General features: G+C 30.6%; 1 protein-coding gene across 1 annotated transcript; it reads right to left on the bottom strand.

The window, feature by feature from the left end:
• Positions 1–18,511: 18,511 nt before the first annotated feature.
• LOC126675224 (transcription factor bHLH75-like) lies at positions 18,512–20,367 on the bottom strand. The gene is made up of 6 exons (XM_050369831.2): positions 20,175–20,367; positions 19,976–20,089; positions 19,815–19,880; positions 19,571–19,639; positions 19,388–19,465; positions 18,512–18,742 (listed from the first exon to the last, which is right to left on the bottom strand). Exons 1-5 carry the CDS (start codon positions 20,331–20,333, stop codon positions 19,397–19,399), a joined length of 477 nt encoding a protein of 158 aa, XP_050225788.1. The 5' UTR covers positions 20,334–20,367; the 3' UTR covers positions 18,512–18,742; positions 19,388–19,396.
• Positions 20,368–26,368: the final 6,001 nt, after the last annotated feature.

The following is a 26,368-nucleotide window of genomic DNA, read 5'->3' as shown; positions in this document are numbered from 1 at the left end:
AGAATGATGTTTCTGAGATTAAAAGCAAAAGAGGAACTATTTACTTATTTAATTGTTTTTCCCAATTTTTAATGTTACTAATTATTGCTCTCTTTGTGTCAAATTGATAAACAGTTTAAAATAAATACGAATATTAAAAAATTTAATTTTTTTCAAATAAAATTAGATAATATATAAAAAAAATATTATATTGCTCTTATTCAATATAGTGGTAATTTTAATCTTTATATAATTTATATTGTTTTTCAAGATGTTTTCTATAATAACAAGGATATATTTGATAATTATATAATAAAATAAATATCTAGTGCCTATAATTTAAAGTAAAAAAAATTAAAAATATTAGAAAAAACATTTTATTTTTCAAAAATAATAGTAATTTTTATCTTAACAGTAAAAAGATAAAAAAAATATCTCACTTTTTAACACTTTTATTTGTTTATTTTAAGATTTTTTTTATTATAATAATACTAATTTTTTATTTTAAGTATTTTTTTTATTCTAACACGTGTTCCTCTCTCTCTCTCTCCCCCCTTTTTTTTCTCCGTTCTTTCTTTCTCTTCATTTTTTCTTCTTCTTTATCGCCCCGTCGCTGTTTCTTTACCGGTCTGCCGTCGTTCTGCCATCACACCGTCGTCGATCCTCCATTCTTCATATTTAATTTCAGCGATTTTTTTAGATTGTGGTGACCATTACGATTTATTTTAATTCTGAGATCTATAAAATTTGCTCTTTAATTTTCAATTTCAGATTTAAAAAATTGCATAAAAATGATTTTTTTTGCAGAAAACAGCGTTTGATTATCATATCGGTATTACTATGACATTATCACATCGGTTATAACACTGCAAAAAAAACAATTTTTGTCAAAAAAATATTTGATTATCATATAGCTATCATTAACGTTAGCATATCTGATCATAACGTTATCATATCAGTATTATAAACATTATACAGTTATGATAGTAGTATGATAAGGTTTATGATAAGATTATGATGATAGTATTATAAAGTTATTATGATAAAAGGTCATAATATAGTTATGATAAAGTGCATCATGAGAATATTGTGATAATTTTTTATGATACTGTTATGATAAAATATATTATGATAATATTATAATAAAAGCAGGTTATGATAATAGTATGACAAATTTAATAATAATAGTATAATAACGTATGAAAAATAATTTTATAGAAAAATTATGATACTAAATTGATAATGTCACTAATACTTTTATATGATAACGGAGTAAAATTATAATTATTTTAATTTCGAGAGTAAAAATATAAATATGAAAAAAAAGTGAGGTATTTTTTTATAACTTTTTTGTGTTGAGGTAAGAAATATAAATATTTTTATTTCTTAAATAAATATGTAAATTTCTCAAAAAAAATTGAAATAGTGTCTATAAGTTTGAGATATAGGGAGTATTAAATAAAAGCATCTCCACTACAAGTTCTATTTTTTATATTATTTAACACAAAATAAGTTAAAATGCTATATAAAGCACATATTATTGAATTTCATTCAATTACAAAATGCTAAATTTATAGTTTTATTAGTGATTATCATTATTGATGACAAATCTGTAAATAATTTAAATGTAATAGAATTTGACATATGCTTAAATTTTGTGCAAAATTTGGCAGAATATTTAGTATATACCATATGTATTTTTTGTGATAAATACTAAATTACAGCATTATGAAATATTTTTGGCATTAGAGTGGAGATGCTCTAACACGTACTATAACAATGGTCAAATTATATTTATAGAAAAATTAAACGGCCAACTTCATTTATATTTTTTACATAATTTATTGTTATTAAAATATTTAAAGGCTAGTAGGGGTATATGAAGTGTTGAGTATTTTAGGACATTCACGTATAAATTCAATTTAAAATAATTAATGTAAAAGAAAATAGTACATATTAGATTTTTGATTATAATATTTTGATTTTCTTAACACATGATCACAATTGTATATGAAATATAACATAAGTAAAATCAATAAATAATAAAAAAAATTATTCTATAAAACTTGGAGAAAATTACTCTTAACTTAAATGATTAAATTATACTCACTTTAAAAATATTTATAAAAATAATATTCCCTCAGTTCCTGATGGATACCGAATCCTACTGTAAGTATAATGGAGCCGAGTTGCAGGAGATTCACTCTCAGGCGACACCGGACTCCCCCTGAAGACGGAAAGAAATGAAGGAGATACCGAATCTCTAAGATTCGGTAATATACTAATAAAGACCGAATCCCACATGATCCGCCAAGAGCGCGTCAGGTCCGGGATTCGGATAAACGACTGAATATGGAAATCTTGTCCTATTTGGACACAAACACTACATATGGAAGGATAAGCTCTACTTTAGGAAGATAAGACTATTTAGGAAGACGTTCCTAAATAGGACTCTTATCAGATTAAGGTAGATCTCGACAAATCAGGAGAATCCTTAAGATACGGCCGAATCCCTACAAAGTAGGATTCACCTGCCTAATACAACTCTACTAGGTATATTCGACTACTATAAAAGGAGCACGAGGTATGCCTAGAATCACAATTACATTCATATACTCAAAACGCTGCTCAAAGCTCTAAACTGACTTTAGCATCGGAGAGTTAATCGGACAACCACCGTCCGGTTAGCTTCTACCCTGTTTTGCAGGTTCACTCACCGGTTCAGAAGGCAGCCTCCATCAATTGGCGCCGTCTGTGGGAAAAGCTTAACTAAACTTCAAAAGAAGGAGCTTTTCTGAACTCAAAAACAAATCTCATTGAAGAAGATGACTTCTGAAAGAGTAAACCTGAAAGACAAACAACCAATGGACCCAAAAAGCACTCCGGAGATAATCAACGTGACGGAAGACGGGCTTCTCAACTCCGGGGAAAAAAGCAACACCGGAGGGCTCTCTTTCTCAACACCCCAGTACCAAACTAATCCAATAAGAGGAAGCATCCCAATTGCTTTCAACCTAAGCACTGAAGAACAAGCACCAAATGCAGCGGCACAAGATCCACACAGCGAAATGCTGAAAAAGATACTAGAATCTGTACAGGCAAATCTTGACAGATTGGCTAACGAGGCCAAAAGAACAAACGACAGGCACGAAGAAACTATGAGAATGCTAAGGGAAAACTTCAGCCCTACAGCTCCCAGAAGAAGAGAAAGGACAGGAAATGCAAACCCAGGCCGACGGGAGACAAGGGCAGAAAACAACAAAAGCAAGGAACCTCGGACCAGAGGAAACGAAGAGAGGAACGAAGCAAGGAACCAACGAGAAAAGGAAACCAGCGAAGAGGAAAGTCCTGACAGAGAAAAATCTAACGAGGAATCACCGGAGGCACCCAGAAATGAGCATAACCAGGAGGACGCCCGAAGCGGTCTGAATACGAAAAGAGACGAACGAAGGGAGAAGGAAAAAGAAGACGCCCCACCAAGGAGTAAGCGACAAGAAAGAGATGCAGGGAAAGAACAAAATAAGAAAAAACACCAAGAAGGAGAGGGCGAATCGTCAGAGACACCCCAAAAAAGCAAAGCCACATATGTGGTAGAAGAAGATTTAGAAGAGAAGATCGCCAAAGCGCTCAAAAAACTAAAATCTGAAGAATTGGACATAGAGGGCCTCAGGTTGAAAGGATCACCCCTCTCGCCCGAGATCATGGAGGAAACCATCCCGTACAGCATGAAGCTGCCGACCTTGCCAATTTTCAATGGGGAAGGAGACCCCCGAGACCATACCTCTAGGTTTACAGCGACCATGGGGCTACTCAGCGTATCGGACGCCATCCTTTGCAGGGTTTTCCCTACCACACTCACGGGCACGGCCCAGAGATGGTATAACAAATTAAAACCAGGCTCGATCAAAAGCTTCGCTTCGCTTTCAACAGAATTCCTCAACAGATATCTCACCAACATCCCAGCTAAAACCACTACCAGTATCCTAAGAGCCTGTATCCAAGAAGAAGGAGAAACCCTGCGAAGCTACATCGAACGATTCAACAAGCAAGCTATGAAGATAGACAACCTGAACGTCGACATGGCGACAGAAGCATTGCGAGACGGGACGCGATTCGGAAAGCTGGTGGACAAGCTGCTAGTCAATAAACCCACAACTTTCTCGAACTTAATGGGCATAGCTCAGAAATACTTCGAGCTAGACGAAGGGCGAAGGGCGATTCGCGGAAAGGAAGCAAAAGGAAAAGAATCAAAAGAGAGATCTAGAGAAAAAACCAAGTCCAAACCTGATGACAGGAGAGGAAGACACGAAGAAAGCAGACGATTCGCCCCCCAGACAAGATATGAATCGAGATACGATCCCAGAGATGATGAGAATAACTTCACTCCATTAAACACCAGCCGAACTAATGTCCTCATGTGGATCAAAGAAAACATCAAAAACGTGGTATGGCCACCCAAAATGAAAGCAGAAGCAAGAGACACCAGAAAGTACTGCAAATTTCACGACGATTACGGACACGAAACGGATAGCTGCAGAGACTTAAAGGTCGAGATCGAAAGAATGATCGACACAGGCGAACTGAGGAAATTTGTGGCCCGAAAAGAGAAGAGCAATGACAAAGGAGAAAAAAGAAACAGAGAAGACAAGCCAAAAGAAAAGGAAGACGAGCGCCCATCCAAAATTCTGGGAACCATACACATGATTAATGGTGGAGGGCATAGTAGCTCCACGATCAGGAGGAAGCAGAGGAAGGAAGTAATGAACATACGAGAAACTCACATGCCGCCAGTGATCTTCGATGTAGAAGACTATGAACACGTCAAAGCACCTCACAACGATGCTTTGGTAGTGACTACTATCATTGAAAATTGGAACATGGAGCGGATCCTTATCGACGAAGGAAGTGCAGTAAACCTCATGACAAATGCAGCATACAAAATGTTGGGAGGAACAGCGTCAAGGTTACGCCGAGTCCCAATTCTGCTATCAGGACTCGGTGGACCCTCCATCACCCCGCTGGGAGCAGTCACCTTGGAAGTAATAATCGGCCCAGAAAGAGGAATGAACAAGAAAATCATGTCACTATTTAACATAGTGGACATGGAATTGACATATAATGCCATTCTAGGAAGACCTTTCCTCCATGACTCGGCAGCGGTAACCAGCATCAGAGCACTGGCAATGAAGGTACCGACTGAAAAGGGAGTAGTGACGCTGAGAGGAGACCAAGGAATAGCCAAGAAGTGCTATGATGAGTCAGTGGTGGATCTCCAAGAAAACAAGACCGAAAAGAAGGAAGAATAGGAATGAAAAACGACCCATCATCGGTAACGACTCTCCGTCTTACCAGATGGCGTCAAATCTATCTTTAATGCTTTGTATGCCATCTTTTTATCAATAAAAATTCAATTTCGCTACCATCTGATTAGCCAGACGAACCAATAAAGAAATAAAAATCAAGAACAGCCACGAATGATTAAATCAAAGACGAAAGAAGAAAAAATAAATTAAAGATCAAACTCAAGAAAAGCTAAAAGCCAAGAAAAAGAGTTTAAATTAACTCAAAGCAAAATCGCCGAACCAGGCAAATCGCCACGAAAGGCTGAGAGCCAAGAAAATGAGTTTAAATTAACTCAAAGCAAAATAGCCGAACCAGGCAGATCGCCACGAAAGGCTAAAAATGAGTTTAGATTAACTCAGAAAAGGCGAATCGCCAAAAAAGAGTTTAGATTAACTCGAAACAAAAACAAAAATAAAAAGAGTTTAGATTAACTCTACAAAAAGCAACGCCAAAAACAGGGTCTAGAATAACCCTCGAGGCAAGACAATTACATAAAGATAAGGCAAAAGCGCATTTCGTAGAAAAACGAAGAAAATATATTCATAAATTGCGAATTACAAAAAGCAAAATTAATACATCAACAAATACAACCAAAAGAAAACTACTAAACACGGTCTTTAGAAATCTTGACGAGGAGATCACGGGCGATGGCCTGGGGATCCAACCCGTTAACCCCAGAAAGATCAATATTGGGATTCTGCTCCAGAAGCTTCTTCCCAATCGCAAGGCGATACTCGCTTATCAGAGCAGAGTAAAAAGCCTTCGTATCTAGCAGACGGATGTGAAGACCTTCAACCTCCGATCTCAGACTATCCCTCTCCCCACCAACAAGGGAATTGATCCGAATGAGCTCCTCAATCTCTTGAGTCAAATCATCGGTCTTTTTCTCAATCACTTTCACTTGGCGATCATTAATCGCATCCTGCGCCTTGAGCTGCGCCAGAAGGGAATCATGCTCTTCCAAAGAGGCCTTCAATTTCGCCCTTTCAGACTCAGAAGTCGCCAAAAGAGCAGACAGACGCTCGACCTCCTCCTCGGCACACTGTCGGCGGTCGTTCAATACCAGAACAGATTGAAGAGCCTACACACACCAGAAATAAACAAATAAGAAAACAACTGAATACAAAAAACATATTATACTCAAGAAAGAAGGCACTTACGGAGAAACCATGAAAACAAGCCAGATCGGAAAGCTCCTGACCAGGCCTACCACAGAACCACGTGACATCATCAGGAATCGCCAAAGTCCGGATATATTCCGCTAGCACTCTCGGATTCAGCAAACTGGCAGGATCCTGACCTTCGACCCATTGAACCAAGTCTGGAGCAGAAGAAGAGCTTCCAGGAAAACTCTCCCTCGTTGGAGAATCATCGCCGACTCGACGTCTTTTTCTAGACGGAGAATCCGGGTCTCGACCTAGAGAAATCTCTCCCGAATCAGCAACAACAGGCCCCTCTGAGGCCACACCCCCAACTCCCCCCGAAACGATAGATGATGCTAGAGGGGGAAGCAGTGACGGAATCGCCTCGTCACCGACTGGAACAGCCGAGTCATCACCATCATCATCATTTATAACAATAACCTCAGGCAACGCTACCTCGGCGGGAGCTAGGAGGATATCAACAGGAGCCCCATCTACGAAAATGTCGCCAGGAATAACGTTGGCGATAGGAACGCCAGGACCACCCATCGGAACGTCCAAATCTACTTGAAATCCGGAAAGGAAATCGTCAGAAGAAGAAGACATCCTACAAAAGAAACATTAAAAAGAACTTAAGCAAATTAATATACCTTGAACAAAAGAGTAGCAAAGATCCGCCAAGCCTCGAGGAGGATCCTCCAAAGGAAACCATCGACTCCGAAGATGACTATTAACCAAGACATCTAAAATGGGACGTGACACAATACTACAGGAAGATATGTCAAAAGCAAGTTTTGACTCGGATAAACTTAAAGGAGAAGAATAGCTCCGAACTGGATAAGAAGAAAAACCGTCCGAAAAATGAAGAAAAGCAAATTTATGATAGACAATAAAGAAACGCCTTCGCCAGCGACTGGTTAGGCAAGGAAGATAAATACGAGATCGCCCTTCTCTACCAAGGGCGAAAACGAAGCAACCATCACACTTCCTAAAGTCTACAAAATGATACAACACTTTAAGAGAAGGGGCACAGCCCCGGAGCCTACATGCCTCCAAAAAGGCAAGCACTACTCTAATCGTACCAGGGTAAAGTTGCCCTAGAGCAACCTTTAAATCCCTACACACTTCTACTAAAAATGGATCCAAAGGAAACCTAAGACCAGCAGCAAATTGCTCTTCAAAAAGAACCGCCCTACAAGAAGATCCGGGAGAATCAGACGCAGCCATATCGGCACCGGTTAATATTACCCTATAATCAAAAGGAAAACTATACTTAAAATAGATATCTAAGATTTCATCCCTACGAAGCTTCGATCGGGTGAAAGCCATAGCAGCGCAAGCATCTTCCACTCGACTAAGAGGCATCCTAGAACAGGGAATCACAAACATAAACACAAAATAAGGATCAAACAAAAAATATATTGAAGAACACGTTGAAGAACACATCAAAGAACAACAAATACAGAAGAAATTTCCAGAATATAAAGCATGGAAAATATACAAAGAAGAAAGCCATATTAACATCCAAACGACGAAAGGAGACATACCTGAAAAATCTGGAGAAAACAAGTCACGAAGAATCAAATGATCAAACGAAGAACGAAAAGGAAATAACTACAAGAAATGAGAGTAAATTCGAAAAGCAAAGTAAGAGGGAAAAGAAGAAATGCGAAGAGATTAAATAACAAAATGCTTTTGAATCATTAACCGTTTAAATCATTAAATGCCAACACGTGGCAACACAGAATCTTACTAAAGAAGAAACGTCACCCACAAACATATGAAACGACTCGCCCGGAATACAAAGCGACTCGCCCGCATAAAAGAACTCAGCTCCAAAAGAGCTAAAATCCACTAAGGCATAAATGCCAAACTACTTCAGCTCACTTGCGGGGGGCTAATGATGGATACCGAATCCTACTGTAAGTATAATGGAGCCGAGTTGCAGGAGATTCACTCTCAGGCGACACCGGACTCCCCCTGAAGACGGAAAGAAATGAAGGAGATACCGAATCTCTAAGATTCGGTAATATACTAATAAAGACCGAATCCCACATGATCCGCCAAGAGCGCGTCAGGTCCGGGATTCGGATAAACGACTGAATATGGAAATCTTGTCCTATTTGGACACAAACACTACATATGGAAGGATAAGCTCTACTTTAGGAAGATAAGACTATTTAGGAAGACGTTCCTAAATAGGACTCTTATCAGATTAAGGTAGATCTCGACAAATCAGGAGAATCCTTAAGATACGGCCGAATCCCTACAAAGTAGGATTCACCTGCCTAATACAACTCTACTAGGTATATTCGACTACTATAAAAGGAGCACGAGGTATGCCTAGAATCACAATTACATTCATATACTCAAAACGCTGCTCAAAGCTCTAAACTGACTTTAGCATCGGAGAGTTAATCGGACAACCACCGTCCGGTTAGCTTCTACCCTGTTTTGCAGGTTCACTCACCGGTTCAGAAGGCAGCCTCCATCAGTTCCATTTAAAAAGTCTCATATTTTATTTTACATATATTCCATTTAAAAGTCTCATTTTCATTTGTAGAACATTTTGCATTGAATTTTTTTTTTACTCTTTCTTTAGCCATTTTAAAAGAATTCTATGGAAAATTCCATTATTAATAGTAGGGGTAAAATATAAAAATAATAAATATGTTTTTAATTTATGTGTAAAAATAAATAGGACTTCTAAAATAGAACGGAGGAAGTAATTATGAGAAAAATTTGTATTAAATAACCCCATAGAATTCAGCAAAATACTCTGAATCATACTAAGATCTAATACAAATATTATTCGATAACTTAGAATCTCAATTCGACTACAATATTGATAATCCCTGAAATTTTATAAAACTCTTCTAGAAAAATAAAAAATATATTTTTGTTCGGGATCATATTCCTATTCAGGAACACAATGCTATTTTGGAGTTATATTCCTATTCGAATGCATTATTCTTAATAGGAATTTTTTTTTTATTTGGATTCTACTAGGTATTCTCTCATTATCAGTATACTTATATTTCTATTTGTTAAAAAAATAAAATAGAATTTTAGATTCATAATTCATTCATAATTAAATAAATAATTTAATGAATTTTTAATCTAGAAATAAGTAGTTCAATCATTCTTTTTCAATTTTTGTTTGTTTAGATAATTGCAAATTATATAAAATATTAAGTCCAGAGAATACAAGAATTGAAGATGAAAATACATGAATTTCTAGTACTCCACAATTTGCCACAGTAAATGCAAATGCTCTTTGTTGGAGACCAACAGGCAAGTCCCATACTACAATCAAAGTACTAGGGTTTTGCCAATGTGACATTTCACTTGTTTCAATTTTTGATTTTATTTATGACAAAAGTTTATTCCAGTCTCTTTTTATTTTACGTATTATTTATTTCGTCCTTATCTAATTTTTATTATTTATTCCGTCTCTCTATAAATAAAAATTGCACTGAAATGGTCCTAAATGAATGGAATATGGAACTTGACTTCCAAAAGATTGATATTTTATTTACCTTGTCTCTAACTAACACCTTCTTTACATGCACACACCCAAAATTATAATTGAAATGAATTTGTATTTTATTTGAATTTAAATTTAAAGTATAAGAAAGGCATTGAAAAGGAAAAAACATTGAATTAAAAACTCAAAAAAAATAAAGTTTGATTACTTATTAAAATACGTCAATACAAAAGCAATTAAAAGATGATTCAATCAAGCAAAAAGTAAATTGTAACAATTTTATTTTTTTAAAACTCAAATGATCTTAATCACTTATTAAACATTTGGAATAATTAAAAAATTGAATTCATGACATGATAGGAAGGCCATAATTGTGTTGCATTCTTTTTAATTTACCAAGATTAACAAAAACAACTATGAAAAAAATGTGACTGTTTTATAATATTCAGCTAATGATAACAAATAGCCTTTTTTAATTATTTGTAATAAATCATGTCAACGATTGTAATTCAATTGAAATATTGCAAAATCACATAAATTTTTGGACAAATAACCTTTTCGTTCTTCCAATTCAAAAATTGGATAGGGATTAATAAAATAAATAAAACAGGCAAAGTAAAAGGATATTAAAATGAGTTTTGCCAACATATGTATCCCTTTATCATCCTTTAATTAAGTTAACTTTTTACTTCATAAAATTTGGACGGATACAAGTTATTCAAGAGAAAATTACACTTAGGTCCTTTAAGTTGCCATAATTTGATTTTTGTCTTTCTAATATAAAAATCAAACGATATGGTCTTCTATATTTGTTTTTGTTAACGTTTGTCTTTCAGTTTATTTTTGGTATTACTCAACTAAGTTAAAAAAACTTAACACCAAAAAAATAAATTTAAATTTAGTTCGTAAACTTATTTTTAATATAAATATAAATAATTAAAATTATATTTTTATAAAAAAATAAAAAATTGTCCCAGGAAGATAATGATCTACTTTATTTGCAGAACCTTCTACTTACAAACTGAATTTGCATTTTATCATATTCGGTTGGTTCATTGATGTTTAACTAGGTCAAGGTTAAATTTAAGAGGAAATTAGGCTCAGCACCTCAAAATGCCTAAATATTCTCACATCTACCACGCGGTCCATCTTCTTTCTTTTTTACGATCATCATCTTTTTTTTTCCAAATTTCTTGTTTTTGTTTTCCTTTTTTACGAATCATTCTTTTTTATCTCCGATTTTTTTACCCATCACTAACCCATTATTTGTTTAGAAATCCCAATAAAGAAGATCCCTCATCCTCGCCGATTCCAGTGTTGTCCGCCGTCGCCGCTGGTTTTGGAAGTGCTACTTTTTCATTCAATGGTGGACATGAAGAGGCCTAACCGGAAAGCGTCAATTATAGTCAATTACAATTCACCGGACAACTACCACCACCATCACCTTTGTCTCTGATGCCAGTCCTCCACCTCCATCGTCGTCTATGTCAGTCCGCGACCGCCATAACCAGAACATCCTGTCTAATTTACAGTACATATTGCGCAAAGATTGGAAAAGTACAGCACCATATAGACGAAGACAAGTGTAAAAAGTTCTATAAGGAAGCTAGCAAAACCGAGGAAGAGCTCAAACGAGAGATCGCATATCTCAAAGGTAAAGTTTTCTTCTTGCTATTTTGGTCTCTGCTTGATAACGACCATTCTAATTGGCCTTCCTTCACAGGTTTTGTTAATTTAATGTAAAATGTGGGAATATAATACATGCTCATCAAGTGTTTGATGAAATGTCTGAGAGAGACCTTGTTTCTTGGTCAGTATGAATTCTGTTTATTATCATGCTCAACAACCTTTTTTGGCGATCAAGTTATTTTCCCAAATGAAACTTGTTCTTTCACAAGTATTATAGCATTGGCACAAGGAAAAAAAATTATGCTCGAGCATTAAAATTGTTCAGCATCTGTTTCTTTTATCTCTAATGCACTTATTTTGATGTACATGAAATATGGTCAGTGGAGTAATTCTTTGATGGTTTACAATATAATGTTTGAACCAAATGATGTTTCTTTTAATGCTTTGATTTCTGGATTTATTGAAAATCAGCAATCTGAGAAAAGTATACATACACATTAGTAAACTACAATTAAGCTCATGATGAGTAGGTTGAAATAAAGTAAATTGTGTTGTCGCTGCATGTGAAACTGCTCTACCTAGAGCTATGATTGGATGATTTGGTGATGTGATGACGCTTGCACTTGAGTAATTCTTGCTCATGTATTTCTTAATGGATGATGATTGCCAATAATTTTTTATTTTGACGACTTTGTTTATTGCTGCAGCTGTCGTTTGTGAGCCACAGATTGGATGTTATTGTTTGACGGTTGATCCAAGTATTTTGGTGATGAAGAAAGTTTTTGATTTGTAATTTTTCTGATATGGTTTGCCGTTGGTTAACCAATGGTTAACTAATGGTTAACCAATAATTTTAGATTTAAAAAAAGACGATTTAGGTTTTGTTTGACAGTTGCTGTTGCGGTGGTGAAGGCGGAGGGGTTTATAATAAAATTTTGTAATTATTTTTTTTGTTGGTTAACCAATGGTTTATTAATGGTACACCAATAATTTTATTTGTAATACACTGTTAGTAAACGCTAGGTTAACTGTTGGAAACTTGTAATAATTTCTATTATGATTGTATGGTTAATAAATTATTGGCAAACTTGAATTGTGTATTTTAAACATACTGTATGTTAAAAAAAATTATTTTTAGTACACCGTTAGTTGACTATGAGTAAACCGTCGATAAATCTATGGTTAATTTCCATCTTTTAACAAATTAATATAAATTTTGTGATAGTACACCGTTAGTTAACCGTGATTAAAATGTCGATAAATTTATAGTTAATTTTTAAAATATTATTTCCGTCTTTTATATAAGAAAAATAACCAGCAAAGTCGCAATCGTAAAAGACAAACAAATATAGTAAATTGATAGTAGACCAACAGTTAACTACCTATTAGTTAACTAATAGTGGACCGTTAGTAAATTTATAGTATCAATAGTTAACTACCTATTAGTTAACTGATAGTAGACCGTAAGTTAACTACTCATTTAGTAAACCAAAAGACAAACTAATTTTGTATATATTTATAATACTGATAGTAAATCAATAGTAAATTTTTCTTTAATAATTTGATAGTAAAAATTGTGTCTTTTTACCAAAATATTATTTCCATCTTTAAAAAAAAATAGTCAATAAAGTCGCAATCGTAAAAGACAAACAAATATAGTAAATTGATAGAAGACCAATAGTTAACTACCTATTAGTTAACTGATAGTTGACTGTTAGTAAATTGATAGTAGACCAATAGTTAACTACCTATTAGTAAACTGATAGTAAACTATTAGTGAGTGCTATCAAAGACTTGCAAGTATATAATGAGCAATTAAATTGATAGCAAATCGATGACAATACTTTTTTAAGTTAAAAAGATTAAATTAGGTTTTTAAGTTAAATCGATATTTTTTCCTCATATGTCTGTCATTTTAATTGTATGTTGTGCTCGTTATTCTTCAAAATCTTATTTACAGGTGCAATTTGATTTTTTGAATCATTTCAATTGCAGTCATGGAAAAGTATCTCTTTATTTTAATTATACTTATTACTTTTTATTAGATAGTTTCTAACAGTTCACTAAAGGGTTACTAATTCTATATATTTTTGCTGATCAATAGCGGGAGCGTATTGCATTTCTTTTGTTTCAATATGGGAACATGAAGATGGCTGAAAATATTGAGAGTTGCAAAGAGGTTGAAGTTAAGAAGACGAATGTGGAAGCGAGAAAGACAAAAATGAAGAAAAATATTTAAAACTCGTGATTGTCTAGTATATGGATTTTTAGTTTTAGTTGTTTGTTTGGTTATTTTGTTGTATAGGATTGTTTGCTAAACTTATGAATATTGGCTGTTATTTTTGTTTAGTTTTATAAATTTAGTATCTATTTAGTACATTGTTAGTTAACTAACAGTTAACTTATCTTTTTGAAAACCGAAATAACACCGATAGGAAACTCGCAATAGTTTATTTTGTCAAAATACACATATAGTAAACCAGTGGTAAATGTTTCTCTAAGTACATGGATTTAACACTTTTTATATTGAGCAAAAGGGAAATTTAGTCTTTCACATAGATGAAAATAAAGTTACATTACTTTCAAGTCCAAATGTAAACTAAAGTACCCATAATCTTCCACACAAAAACATAGTAGATGCCTCTAGTTACTAACTTTTGAGAAAAATGAAACTATAAGCTTCACGTAACAAAGTTCTCACTTGTTCTTCTAAGAATGATGAAACTATATGCTTCATGATGTACCTTGCATATCCTGAAATTTAAGTCAATATGTTATTCAATATAGTATCAAAATTGGTCCAACGATTTAAAATAAACTAAAATATTGATGCCAATTTGTTGTCTTGACGCTATGGCAGATAAAAAAACAGCAAGAGATTTAACTTACAGATAACCAACACTATGAAAATGACAACTTAAGTAAATTGAAAGTAGTAAGAATTAAGAAGTGTACAAGAAGAATGAGACTTTTGGTGTCAAACTGTGTTAGAAGTTTACAATAAACAATAAATGAAGTTTCTTGAACAATTGAAATTGAAAAAAAAAAAAGAAGTTACCTTGACATAACCACTACCACCAGATCATACAAAAGGCCATCAAACCCTTGTTCGTTACTAAACACCCTTCACATTAAACTCAGAAAACTAAATTCAGAAAACTAAAATTCAACCCATTAATAAAGAGAAATTAAATGAAATACCCACCCATTAGCATTCTGCGTCACAGACCCAATTTTACCATTATACAGCCAAATAATCAAACAAATATCGTCAATTAAATAGATCCAAAAGTAAAAATAAGCATTGCGCAAAAGTAAAGTAATTCATTAGAAATAGGAACAAAGTCTGAGATCCACAGCGAAGAGGCCATTTTTCTCGAGCTTTAGCTGCAAGAATGATCAAATAGTCGTCGTTTACCGGTAAGTTTCATAACCATCTGCAGTCGGCGCCTGTGAATGTGCCGATGATGGCGATGGCGATGGCGATGAGGAGCAGGAAACATAAGGAGTTTGATGAGATAGATGAAGACGGGGAGGTAGGTGACCGCGAGATGCTTCTGCCGCACGAGATGGTGGCTGGGCAATAATCTCTATTCAGTTAACTTAGCCAGGAGGAATCGTATTTTTCAAAACATAAATTTTATTTTTGCAATAAATTTTAGTCAAACGGTATATTTCAATAGTTTTTAGTCAAAGGGTACTGATGAGATTATTTTGCCATTTTGAGGATATTTGTCTAAAAATCTCTAAATTTAATAGAAGTGATGATGGCCCATGAAGGTCAATATTCATATAGAAAGTACAGCTTTGGGTGTACTCATTTTTCTGTCATTAGAATGGAAGCAAAGAGATTGTAAGATGTTATCTTTCAACTACTTTTAGTTAGGAATAATTATTTCATTTGATTATTCGTCTCTTCGAGAACTCGGCAATTTATAGCTGACGTAGCAACCGAAGGATGATGCGGCACGAAAAATCAGATATCACAAGTAATTGATAGAGTCATAAAATAATATACTGATTGTCTAATAAAATAAAGATGGTGAATTATATTGGCACATCTTTTACGAATTGTGATAAAATTATAATTGAATATAAAGGAAGTAATTTAATATATAATAAATTTAAATTTTAAATTTTTTAAATTATCTTTATTAATTTACTATATAAATAACCTAGCATATACTTAGAGCATCTCCAATGGTGCTCTTTATTTTAAAGAGCATCTTTACAAAAATAAAGAGCATCTATAATAATAAAGAGTAAAAAATTATTTTGTGTGCAATAGACTCTCTAGAATTTTAAAGCAAATCAACTAATTCGTAAATAAGAAACAGGTGCAGATGGTATTCATAAATAAAACCAGATTTTTCTTTTTCTTTTTTGATTCAAAAAATTTATAAATAGAAATATGAAGTAGGATTAAAAAAAAGGTTTCAGAAGCTTTAATTACAAGATTCTGACTTGATCATCGTCTCTATCAACAATTTTAGTTCCAAAATACAGTCAATCTCCATCTCCTCCTTCTCCTAGTCTCCGATCACACATCTCAACTAATATTTTCTCTCCGTCAAATAGAAAATCAACAGAATGTCTAGATAAACACTCTATCTTCATAAAGCTATAATCTTTATTTAAATTGAAAAAAATCTGATTGGTTTTCTATTTTTCTTGTACTCATAGTTTTGTAATCTTTTATGGGTTAAAATGGGTAATATCTGTACACGCAAAATTTCACAATGTATGAAGAAGCTCTTGCCGCTGTTCCTGTTGTCGCCGTCGAGAAACTCAGTGAGACAATGGATTTGAGGACAGCATCGTTGTTTGTGTTGAGAAAGACAGAAATTAATTAATGGAAACAAGAACACAAAAAACACAGTAAAATATGAAAATTGGATCGTGAAGGGATGAAAAAAAATAGAGGAATATAGAAGATATTTTTCCTGCGAAAATTAAGGAAATAGTATAGAGAAAATTGACACGTTCCATTTTTTTAATATAGAGAGTCAGTTTGGCTCTCTAGATATGGAGAGCCAAATAGACTCTTTATTTTTATTTTTAAAAATAAAGAGTCTATTGGAGTTGTAATTTACTACTATACTCTTTAAAATAAAGAGTTTTAGTTAAATAGAGAGTCCATTGTGGATGCTCTTAAACTTGAGGGGCTGAACCTGTCCATTTTAGATACACTAAGTACCCCACTCTTTTAATTCACAACCTTCAAACCAAACTATTAGATCCAACGACATATGTCTATCTCTTTGCTAAAATGCAGGATCCAGTGACAAATTAAAAAAAGAGAGATTAAAAAAATGGATGATAAATAGAGAGGAGAAATAATCCTTATTTGTCCAGCTTCAAATTTTTATTTAAAAGGCTGAGAAATTAATTTCCTGAAGTTATCACAACCTTCTGTATGGTGAATTTTTTTTATTTAAAATTTTAACTATTTTATTAAATATATTTTTTATAAAATAATTTGAACATTTTTCCAACCAATTTTATAAAATAAGACAAATATATTCAACTCTTAATTTCTCATTTTAAACTTAATTAAATAACTCTTTCTAAACCAAAAAAATAATTATTTATGGAATTAAAATATTATAAAAATTAAATTATAAATATGTTTAAAATGGAAATTAGTAAAATTGACAAATCAAAATATTTAAATTAGTTTTTAGGTATATCTTTGACAGAATGGATAAAATTATAAATATATAAAGAAATGTTTTGCCTTTTTATATATAATATGTCCTCATTAACGATGTGCAATGTATCTATTATATATAGACCTACATCCATCATCATCATATACTGTCATACACCATCACTTGAATTTTAAGTATATTTTGTGTTCATGGTGTGACTATTAATCATTGTGGATGAAGAGATTACAGCTAGTGTATATTTTGTATTTCATATTCTTTTTCTAATTGTTTATTACGTGGTTATTTATCATCATATCATTTATAATTTATATCAAAATGATGTCCGTAGGATAATTGACGTACGAAGAGATAGTTTACCTGGCAATTATCATTCACATATATTAGGGTTTGAAATTGGTAATTAAGATACAATCCCAGTCACCAAACAAAAATGTCATCTTCCAAATGTCTTTCCTACCTAGGGGGTGAGCAAGATATCGGTGAAAGCGGGGTAGCGCTTTTTAATTCTTCCGAAAAAAAGAAGTTTATAATCGAACGGAATTAACCGACCGAATCAACAATTTTCGGTCTATTCGATTTTAAATTAAAATTTTTTGTTTTTAGTTATCGGTTCGATTTGAAATTTTAAGTATTTAAATTAAATGAACCGACCGAATAAATAAATATTTAATTTATTTAATATTTTTCTAATTATGCCTTATGTAATTTTTCGTTTTAATTGAACCAAAATTTTCGAGTTATTTAGTTTGATTTAAGAAAGATATTTTATTTTTTTAGTTTATTCAGTTTTGGTTAAAGTGTAATGTTCGGTCGGTTCAATTTTAGATATTTAGTCGATCAATTAGTTTGATTTTGGAGATTCCAATCAGTTTCAATTGAACCGAGCAAATGCTCACCCTCACTCTTTCCCCCTAATATTTTATAGATTATATTTGGTTTATGAAATAGAATAGTATAAAATACAATAGTTATTCCATAAAAAATAGAATAATAATTTTTTAGTTTTTCAGAAGAGTATTTATTTCAGCAAATCATGAAATAACAACTCTATAAAACAAAATAAAGAATGGCCATTTTATACGAATTATCTATTCCACTCCACACTTATTCATAACCGGATATGTATGTTTACAAAGAGACATATTCAGAAGAATCCCTAACATATATGATAACGATATAATTAATTACTCAAGTTAATAGGAAAGTACCAAAAAGTATAATAAAACAAGTACAAAATTACATTAATAAACATAGTTTATGCTTATTCAATTCCTTCAAGTAGTGCAGTAGATAAGGTATATAATTGTTCTTTTCATATGCATGCATGCTCATAATTAAGTAATTTAAAATCAGGATGTGAATAAAATTATATTTAAGGATTTTAGTAATCAAGATTCAAAAGGCAAAGTTGTGTGGAAGTAACTAAAAGGTCCTTCATACCCTTCTCTATTCATCCTCTCCATCTCTTGGACTTCATATGCATTTGTCCCCTAAAGCATTTATGATTAATTTTTAATACAATTTTAAAAGAAAGATTTATAAGTATATAAAACGAATTAATAATTCACAACTATAATAAAATTAACAAATATATCCTAAGCAATAAATTGCATAAGTTTGGTCCAGTAGTTCTATTGTTTGAATCGATTATATCTAAGCCAACAAATAAAAAGATAAAGGGTCTAATTGATAAAAAAAATATTATAATTTAAATCTTCATTTATTTTTATGATAAAATAAAAAAATTTGTGGAGAAAAATTCATAATTTTATTGATAATAATATAAATGTTTTGATAAAATTAGATAGATTATTTGTTAAATTCTTATTAATTCGCTCTTGTTATACTAATAAGCTATGAAAATAAATTAAAAGACTAAGATATACTTTATTTTTATTGGCTAGATCCCTTATCATTTCTATTCGTTGCTCGAATGCAATTGTCACAAATCACAAAATTGATGGATCAAATTGACACAATTTTTAATTTGGGGTATATTTGTCAATTTCATCATACTTTTCGCCATATAAATTCATTTCGCCATTCAATCAACATTTTTAAAGAATAGTTTGCTGTAATTAATTTTACTATATCAAAATTAGGAAATAAAAACATTGAATTAAGCACTCAAATACCTGCATTGTTTAAATATTGTCCCTCCCTATGTTGAAGTCATGGTTCATACTAGCTGCTGAAAGCTTCATAGACAGAAACTAGAAAAATGCAGAAAGAAGAGATGAAAAATAAAATAAAACAAGTCAAGTATTTTAACAAATAAATACTAATATTTATGAAATGAAATATTAATATATTCTCACTTCAATTTGATTCTGAAGAGACTGAACATAATTGATTATCACATCCAACATTACAGTCATTCCCATTGTCTGCAAAAAAATCAAAGATACACTATCATTTATTGTCCTAAGCTACAAAAGAGCGTAAAAAGGCATAATTAAGCATATATAATATACGAGAAATTTTTATATAAACCGAGTTCACCATATAAAATTATAAATCATCTATTAATTACGTGACACGTCAATTAATACATATGCGTACCTTATAGCATCCTGGAACAAGGTCCTGTAAGAACCTAAGCTTCTCATTGATTTTCTCTCTTCTTACCTACAATAATTAACACAGAACCATATATATATATTTATATACATACAGTAATTAATTTATTATATAGTTTGAAATATATAAGATATTATTATTACTCTTTCAGCCAAACTGTGACTATCTGTAGCTTGGCCTCTCTTTGCTCTAACATGAATAACTTCACTAGGTTTTTCCATATCATTTTTTCTTTTTCTTTTTCTTCCTCCATAGTTCTGCAACAATAATCATAACTAATAATTCCATCTCATGCACAAAAAAACAAATTAAACAAATTATATATATATATATATATCTAACCTTAATATTTTCACTGCTAGTACCAGAAATTATTGCAGAAGGAGCTACGTTGAAGAAGCTTTGTAGATTATTAACATCAGCAAAGTTCATAGGAATCTGCTGCTTTTGCTGTTGATGATGATGATGATTGATGACGTCATCATTTGATGATGAGTTCATCTCTGAGAATGAAGACTTCAAGCTCTGTAATTAAATCGCCATACTTAATGACCCATATTTGAAATGCATATATAATATTTTGTTAGATATAATATATGTACGAAAATAGTTTGAATAACATGCATAGTTGATTAATTAGTCTTTGTCAGTTTACTATTCGGTAGGGAATTTCTTGCCTAAATCCATTCATATTTTATTCATGAATCTAACTAATATGGAAATATAAAAATTTATGTATTATTTGATAATATATATTATAGAACTTTATTTTAAACTAATTATTAAATTTTAAACTTACAACATTATAAGAAAAAAATATTGTTTTACTAATCAATACACTAATGTGTTATTTTGACAATTTTAATAAGGGTTAATTCCTAAAAAAATCACGAACTTTACACGAAATTTCATTTTAATCATGAACTTTAAAAGTTGTCATTTAAAGGCACGAACTTTCATTTTGTTTCAAATCTATCGCCAAAGTAAAATCCGGTGTATTTTATCGAACCAAAAATTCCTAATCCTATATACTCTAACTAAAAGATAATAAGATTTAATGTCGATTTATAATTTGGGTCTTTCATTAATGGTTTATTGAAGAATTTAGTCAACAAAAATACACTGAAATGATAGATTTGAAACAAAATCAAAGTTCATGCCTTTAAATGACAACTTTTAAAGGTCATGATTAAAATGAAATTTCGTGTAAAGTTCGTGATTTTTTTTAGGAATTAACCCTTAATTATACAACTATGTCTATATATCTATCTATTACATGAATCTTGTTTTGAATTTTTATTAAAAAAAAAAATTCAAATTCCGTTGTGTTATGAACCTAAAAATCTAACAACCTACATCTCACATTCAAGGCATAATCTAGAGCCTCTACTTATTTAACTAAGATATTTATAAGGTCGGGCGCTAGTTACCTCGTACTCCATGAAAGGATCACTAAACAAAAGTTTGACACACGGGAGGTGTCCTCTACGCTACCCGCGCCTGACGCACATCCCCCAAAAAATAATAGAATGGACAGCTCAAAATATCAGTATGGCGATTAGAAAAAGATAGAGAAAAAACATTCATCGCTCGGTTGAGCTTCTATATAAATCGTTTTACGGTTAAACTTTTAGATATTATTTTTCGTACTCACCAGTAGTGATTGATCTATTTCTCTTCTCTCTTTATCAAACTGACTTGAATATCGGAGTGAATGGTTAGAATTGTTTTTTTTTTTTGCTATGATCAGTGTTCTTAAATTTAAGATTATCGTCTGATTGCAAAAGCATCTCGTAGCCTTGATGATTTATCACTTAAATTTAAAATCTATCATCATTATAATAATAAAAAAAAGTAGTTAAGAGATTAACTAAATTAGGTTTAGTTGAACTCCAAAGCATAGATGAGTTGGTAAGGCGCTTTTGTAGCTTAAATAAGGTCGCGGGTTCGAACCGTACTCATGTATGCAGCCGTTTAAAACTTGAGGCCAGAGTTTGCCTCCCGCAAGGAACCTACACGGCTCGAGTGGAGATTAGTCTGAATGTATAAGGCTTAAAGGTACCGTTTTATAGTTAAGACCCGTTCAGAAAACCTCATGGATCCTGTACCAAAAAAAAAAGGTTTAGTTGAGATATGGGTAATGCGAACTGATAGTGCTCCATTTCCCTTCTCGACTCTCCCTATTTTAATGACTAGCAGAACTATAGCTTAACCTTAAATGATATTTATACACTTTTGACTAAAAACCTTCTTCATTTAGAACATTGTTCCTAATTTGCATATTCCAATTTTCTCATTCAAAACCCCAATATAGGTTAGTTGACATCTTTACCTCTATAAACACCCAAATATCAACAAGAAGACAAACTAATTCTTTTAATAAAATGGCTTAATTTCTTAAAAAACCCCCACCTTGCACTTTTTTTTCGTTTATATCCTGACCTTGTAAAAACACCATTTGTACCCAATTTTAGATTTTTATGTTTCATCCCTACCCAAAAGCATTAAATTGTACTTTTTTCATTTAGAAAAGAGTTAAAACATACTTTTTTTTATTTTTAAAAATACAAATAAATCCTTAAACTTAAAAAATGATCAAATATATCGAAATAATTAATTAATTTTTTTAATTATATAAAATAATAAAAAAATTAAAAAAATTATTATTATTTTTAATTTTTTTGTTAGAAATATTTTTTAAAAAAATTAAAAAAAATTAAAAAAATAAACAAAAAATTCGGAATTATTTTAAAAAAAATATTATTATTTTAAATTTTTTGAAGAAGATGTTATTTTTGTACTATTAATAACTTTAATATCTAATTAGTATATAAGTTAAAAATGAAGGATTGTTTTAAACTCTTTTTCAAATGAAAAGAGTACAATTTAATGCTTTTGGGTAGAGATGAAACATAAAAACTCAAAATTGGGTACAAATGGTGTTTTTACAAGGTCAGGGTATAAACGAAAAAAAAATACAAGGTGGGGGTTTTTTAAGGAATTAAGCCTAATAAAATTGATGTGAGATTGTTTAATACTTAAAATTGAGGATGTGAAATTAGTTATTCGATTCGGTTTGATAGCGCAAATGTCCAAATCGATATGTTTCTAATAAAATAAGACGATAAAGTTCGGTTGGTTTAGTTCACTTAAAAAAAACATACTTTTTTATTTTTCACATTCAAATCGATTCATTTTAACCAAATTAGATTTGCCTCATATTTTTGCTCATCCCCACTCAGAATAATAGATGAAGCAAATAAATTTATGAAGAGAATCTTGATAGTAATGGGGCTATGATTTTCATGCTTGTAACTCTTGGCATGTTTTCTAATTGTTGCAAGTACTTCAACTTTTAGAAATTAGATTCCTCATTTTTATCAAAAGTTTACTAAAATTGTGCCAACAAAAAATTTGTTATTGATTAGTAAATTGATGGCATCATCTTAATCTATACTATATATAAAAGTACGGATGGGGGGAGGGGGGAGAACAGACAAATTTACCGAATAATCCTTTATAATTTACTATTAAATAAAAGTTTATGATCATTAATTAATTACTAAAGATATACAATTAGAATCCTAATTATATTAGTATTGTATTATACAAAATTTACCTTTTTAATTGGCTTTGCACTCATATTATTTCGTCTACTTGCATAATTAAAAAAGAAAATTTTTTGGTTTATCATTTGAATGGTGAAACATTTGTAAGTTATAGCTAAGACATCAATCTGATTCAGAGACGGGCTTATATGTTATATCTTTTCACATTAACATATCAAAAGTTACTACCATTGTCAAGTTTCAAACTTTTTATTATAATTGCAAATTAGGATAACGTTCGTTTATGAATTTGCGATTAACCCTAAAATTTATAAGTAGTAGAGTTCATATTAAAAAGCAATAAATTGAAAATTAAACTAAAAAATTGTCATAAAGTTCACTTTAGAATTAAATTCCATATAAAAATATTAAATTCATGAACGTTGGCTTATAATTAAATGCTGAACGAAAATAATAGTATAAATAATTAAAAAATTATTATATTATAAATGAAAAATAAATTATGTAAGTATAATACGAGTAATTTGTATATAAATGATAGATATTTTAATAGACATGAAATTATTTTATCAAATACGAGTTATAATAAAAATAAAACTGCAAGAAAAAATAAATGTAAGAAAACAATATAAATATCAAATACCAATAGAGGAGCCACATGAGATGAAAGGGGTACTATCACCCCTGTTAATTTAAAATGAACAAATTATATAAAAAAAATACATAAAAAGATATCACATGTTTTTTTTTATTTTAATAAATTTTTATTTTATGCGTTATATATTTAAATTATATATTTTCACTTTTTAATTTATTTTTCTTGCTAAACCAATGCCAAATACGAAATTATCTTCACAATTAAAATTCTAAAATAAATAAATATTTTTATGTAAGTTTTGTTCTAATTAAAGCATTCTTTGACGAGTCTTTTTTTCAATTATAGAATTTTAATATAAAAAAATATGTAAAATATAATTACGTTTAAAATAAACAATGGGATATATCTCAAATGGAATAAGTGTTGGGCAGAAAACTGTTAAGTCGTTGGTTCAAAAAAAATTCATAAACGCTTTTTATTTTTTATTTTTTTAAATAAATTATATCTAAACTAACATAATTTAATATTACCATACAAAGAATTCTTAAAAAATGTACCTATTAATTTAGATAAAATTAATAATAAATTTAATTATTTACTATCGGGTTTTTTTTTTTGCAATAGCATTTATTTTATGGTACACACAAATTTAAACAATTAACTTAATTATTTTTTCTAAAATAATATAATATAAAATATTACAAAAGATTTCACATACACACTGTATAAATGTGAGTTTTTTTAATAATTATGTATACATATTAGTTAATTTAATATTAGCAATTATACTATTTTATACTTACAAAAAATAAATAATATTTCTATATAAATATTCAATCAATAAATAACTTTGTGAATGTAATTTAATTTTTCATCATATATTTAATATCATATTTATCTTTTATTAAAATTTAAATTAATATAATTATTTTTACATAATAATATTTTTATATTCATTTTCCACAATGTGATATATTTGTATTCTATGTTTTTCTAAATATGTATGAGGTTGGAAAATCTCTAATTCTCCTCAAACCGTCATTTGCCTGATTTAGCTTTAAAAAAATGCATACTAACTTCCGCTAACAACTAACTTAGAGTAAGTCTACTTTTTTTAAAAAAAAATAAGATATATAATTAAATTTTAATAAAATAGTAATTATTTTAAAATCAAAATTACATAGTAATTTAAGAAATTTTTGAACACTCAATAAAACAAATGTTTTAGTTAAGAACTATTTCAATTTTATTATTTTATGATTAATGAAGCCAGAGCAACGCTTGGCCAGTTTGCTAATATACATAATTGGGTGGTGAATGGAATAATTTCAACTCAATTTTTTTTGTTATTTTTCAGTGTGAGAATAGTAACATTCCACTTCCAAAATAGCCAATAATTTCAATTTTTCTGAAGTTTTATGCACACTAAGCTAATCCAATAATTCCTAGAGAAATCTACACTCTCTACGTCTATTTGTTCTTTTTTGCTAAAAGTACTCTCTCAAAAGTTATATTGGCAAACATACTTTCTTTTTAATTTTTTCTTTTCAAATATACTCCTTTCTCCATGCTGTGTGATCATGCCGTGGTCAACACAATTAATTTGTTACTGATTGTTACTTGTCAGAGGTAATATTTCTTATTACTCATGCACCCACTAAATATATTTTTTATCCTACTCATTTTAATTTGTCTTTTTTTTTTCACAGGCTAAATTTTATTTTGATTTTATCAAATTAACATTTTTATTTTCTTTCTTATAATTTTATTTATTATAAATTTTTATTATTCTTAATTATCATTTTTATCAAATCAATATTTTTATTTTTTATTTTCATTTTTTTGTTTATATATTTCTATGCTTTTGTTTATTAGTAGTACTTTTATTTTTTCTATTTTCTAATTTATTTATTTTGATCACTGATTTTTATTTCTTTTTATTTTACAATTTTAATTTTAATTTTTTTATTTGCATTTATTTATTTTTTATTTTTTATTAATATGTTAATATTTATAAAAAATCATGCTTGATAAATTTAAATTAACAAATCATTATATGATTAATGATAGTAATTAAATCTTAGCATTGTACATATATCTTTAACAATTAAATATATTTTTTATTTGGACACTCGTTATCTAACGTTAGACACATGTCTTTAATAGTTAAACATTTGTGCTTTCAATTGTTTTTAATTTAGACATTTCTTCAAACTTTATCATTTTTATTTTTTTATTTTCTTAATTTAGATACTTACTTTTAAAATTTGTATATTTGACATTTTGTTAATTCGGTGACACCCAAAAGGAATAAAATCCCGCCGGTGCAAATTCCAACGGCCATAATTTCAGGGATACCGAATTCTGCA

The sequence above is a fragment of the Mercurialis annua genome, linkage group LG3 (assembly GCF_937616625.2).
Source record: "Mercurialis annua linkage group LG3, ddMerAnnu1.2, whole genome shotgun sequence".
Lineage (NCBI taxonomy): Eukaryota > Viridiplantae > Streptophyta > Magnoliopsida > Malpighiales > Euphorbiaceae > Mercurialis > Mercurialis annua.
Note: the sequence above shows the minus strand (reverse complement) of the source record. Positions and strands in the feature narration are given on the sequence as shown.